The sequence below is a fragment of the Anneissia japonica genome, unplaced genomic scaffold (assembly GCF_011630105.1).
Source record: "Anneissia japonica isolate Jap-2015-1 unplaced genomic scaffold, ASM1163010v1 scaffold1239_len605302_cov174, whole genome shotgun sequence".
NCBI lineage: Eukaryota > Metazoa > Echinodermata > Crinoidea > Comatulida > Comatulidae > Anneissia > Anneissia japonica.
Window position 1 is genome coordinate 131,268 of NW_022748776.1, and position 3,578 is coordinate 134,845.

The window sequence follows — 3,578 nt, forward strand, 5'->3', positions numbered from 1 at the left end:
GATGTGTATAAGAGTACAGTACAATGTATTGACAAATAAATTTTCTTTTTTCAGATCCAACAAGTAAGATGTGTGTAACAACTAACAAAGCTCAAGGTATAATTGGCGTCTCTTCCTTTCATGATAGTCTAATGTATGTATACTAATGCAAAGTGGCCTATAATGTGATAGTGCTAGGCCTATATAGTGCGTGTGCAATCGACAGCCAGTGATATTATCATATTGATTACACCATTCCTATTATAGTCTTATATGTATTTTAAACCATTCAATTTTAAATAATTTACAGACATTTTAAAACGAAAATCTTATCTTAACCTATTGAAAAATAGGCCTACAGTAAAATATAAGAAATTCAATTGAATATCTGAGACAAGTTTATTAGATTAATTTTCAGTATGTCTTTAACCAATGTAACAAGAGTATTAAAAACAATGACAGCCGTAGGTGGCGTTCTTTTTTACCCTCTATATATAAATTCAATTCAATTCAACATTTAGTTACTTCCTTTTTTAACAGAGATAAATAATACAATGGTTTTTAAATAAATTACAAATGCACAAAATTGATAATGAAAATTTAAAAGACAAGAGATTAAATGGCTAATTAATTAATTGTTGGTCTCTCTAAATGCACAATATGGTATATATTATAAAGCTTTTGGAATTATATATTTATATATTATTAGATACACGCGGTTTCTTCAGGAAGGTATTAGACTCCAAAAGAAAAGAGATTTGCCTAATGGAGAGAACTATTTTTAACTCCAGCGTCGAAAGGACTGTGGACTGTGCCGACAAATGCTTGTACAATTCGCTTTGCGAAGGATTTGTGGTCATTACAAATCTAGACAACGTACTCTGTGGTCTGCTTGGTGAAAACACCGTTGCATCAACCATCATTCAACAAAAGTGTGTTACATATAGAAAATATTTGATTGACTAATAATCAATTAATTATAGGGTCTACATATACAATAAATGAAACCACATGAAACTGGTGATAATTAAAGATAATCGTTAATTATCACCAATGAAGTTTTTTTTTTCTCACAAGCCCAGGATCCACTAATTAGTGACACAAAATGGCTCTGCCTGTTTTCGGAGTTACTCTCTTTTTTGTATTGTGTTTCTCAATGCTAAAGTCATTATCATGTGATTTATATACTGTACTAGTCCATTTATTGCCTATTGCGCAATGATTTGAAAAAAGGTGTCCTAATGGAAAAATCCAAGAGTGTATACATTATAGCTCTGCTGGTAGATTTTCCGAAAGGGAAATTGGAAGGTGTTGGGTTTAAATCTCGATTTTATTAAAAATATTTATCATGTTTAATGTAATTACATATATTTCTAATTTTAAAATGAAATTTCTTCACCTACTTTATGTATACCTGGATTCAGAATATAGTAATATAAGTATTGTTATTAATGTACTTTTTCCTAATCCCAAATTTATAAGTGTATTTCATATGGCTTGCTTTTTGACAATAAGTATATATGAACTATTTTGTTCCTATATTCGAGCAAAATTTATATTATTTTCCTATAGTTAAATTTGCATTATTGCTTTATTTTCGACGTGGATGACAAATAGCATTAACGTTCTTGCATATAATATTGTTTCTAAAGAATATGAGCTTTTCTGTTCTCTACTCGATCAAGACGCCATGAAAACTAACGTCACCCAACAAGGTTTGAGGTATAAAAAATATCTTATTGTCTAATGAGCGAATGTGCCTGTCTCTTATACACATCTAGATGTGTATAAGAGACAGAATATATACAGTGTTTAATAAGGACATGATGAAACTATATAATATATATATATATATATATATACTGTGTGTATATATATATGTCTGTGTAGGCCCTGTCTTTTATACACATATAGATGTGTATAAGAGACAATATATATATATATATATATATATATATAAAATTCAAACAAGTAAATATTATTTTATTTTTTTTATATTAAATTACCAAAATTACAGATTTTAGAGTAGCCTAGCACAAATCATTGTCGAACGTAATTACATAATATTTTGGTATGCCTTTATTGATTACATTATGTTATCTTTATGCAAGAAAGTAATAAAATATAAACTGTTGTGTTAATTTATTAGCCTACTAGGCTAGTGTGTAGGCCTCTACGCTAGGCTAGCTAGGAAGTAAGTACTTTTTAGGCCTCGTAGAATCTATGTATGAGGTATATAAAAAAATATTGACTGCTCTAGATTTGGGGAACGGTGAAATCTATAGCCCCTCGGTGATGTGGGGGCCTCAGGAAAATAGGCTACGGTCTCCACATCAACTTGGTGCAACATATTTCACTATTCCCTTCATGAGCAGTCAATATCTGTATATTATTCGTTGATGTGCAAATGCTTGATACAATTATTATAACATATTTTTTAAAGGAATGACTGATAAGTACAGGGTATTACCATTTAATACATAGACCTAACACAAAACATCAGGAGCCTATCTTATCTCTAACATCTGGATTATCAAGGCTATGCAAAGTTACTGTTAGTATATCCTTACCTTAATATACCATTACCTAGCCTGGGTTTCAGGCCTTAAATTGTGGTTACTTACTCTTTATTGAGCTTACTGCGCGCCATACAAAATTTAATTGGCGTACCATACCCAATTTCATTTTCCCCCCCGGATTATTCCGTATCTAAATTAACTTACTCGATGGTGGCGCTGTCCAGAATGAGAAAAAAAACCCCCAAAAAACAAGGGACTTGTGGCAAGTTTAACCATTACCGTATATTATATATATTAGTTTATTTACTATCATAACTGTGTAAACATTTGCCACTAGTATCTGAATTAAATAAACATACAGACGTGAACGTAAGGAAGGCGCGGTATACTGTACAATTTGTATTTCAACCAATCATAGACATAGATATAGACGTAGATATACTTTATTGTCACATACTGTAAAATGTAAGACTCGGTTCCTCGTTGCATATAAAAAAAATGAAGTCATAAAAATACAATATGTGAAAACATTACAATTTGAATTTATTTAGGCCTACTTGTATTCTGAAACGTTTTATTCAAAAAATGAATATTATGTCCTATCCAGCCCACAAAGGCACATATCAAACCAATGACACTGATTTAAGCCAACAAATGGAAGCATCAGTGATTGCAGCACCACAGTTTGAAAAGGCCGTACCAAACCATCTGCCCATTGCCGTCCTGACCGGACCTTATAAAATTTACACTTGGGAGGATGGTGAGTCAGTATCGTCACGAATGAATAACGAGAGAGGGGAATTGTTACAGAAATTTTTATGGAGCATTTCTCCATCACTAATCCAACCCGCCCCACCAATGAGATGCTAGTAGTGCATCTCATTAGAGCAGAATTGTGAAACACCCCACCAGTATCTGAGGACGACACTGAAGAAGCGTAAGATATTATAAATCAGGACCGATCAAGACATTACATTGTTTATTACCGGTATTTGATCAAAATGTTGTATTAAATACTTTAAAATATTAAAGTTTAAGTACAGTAATCCAATTGTCCTTTATTTCTTCTTCAATGAACTG

The 3,578-nt window shown here is 31.7% G+C and overlaps 1 protein-coding gene across 1 annotated transcript in view; it reads left to right on the forward strand.

Annotated features, from left to right (window-relative positions):
* The window catches only part of LOC117120971 (mucin-22-like), a 9,169-nt gene extending 7,436 nt beyond the window's left edge, over window positions 1-1,733 (forward strand). The window contains exons 5-6 of the mRNA XM_033266073.1: window positions 55-96; window positions 689-1,733. Coding sequence (XP_033121964.1) covers window positions 55-96; window positions 689-945 — 299 coding nt within the window. The 3' untranslated portion in view covers window positions 946-1,733. The remainder of the gene's footprint in view (window positions 1-54; window positions 97-688) is intronic.
* Window positions 1,734-3,578: the final 1,845 nt, after the last annotated feature.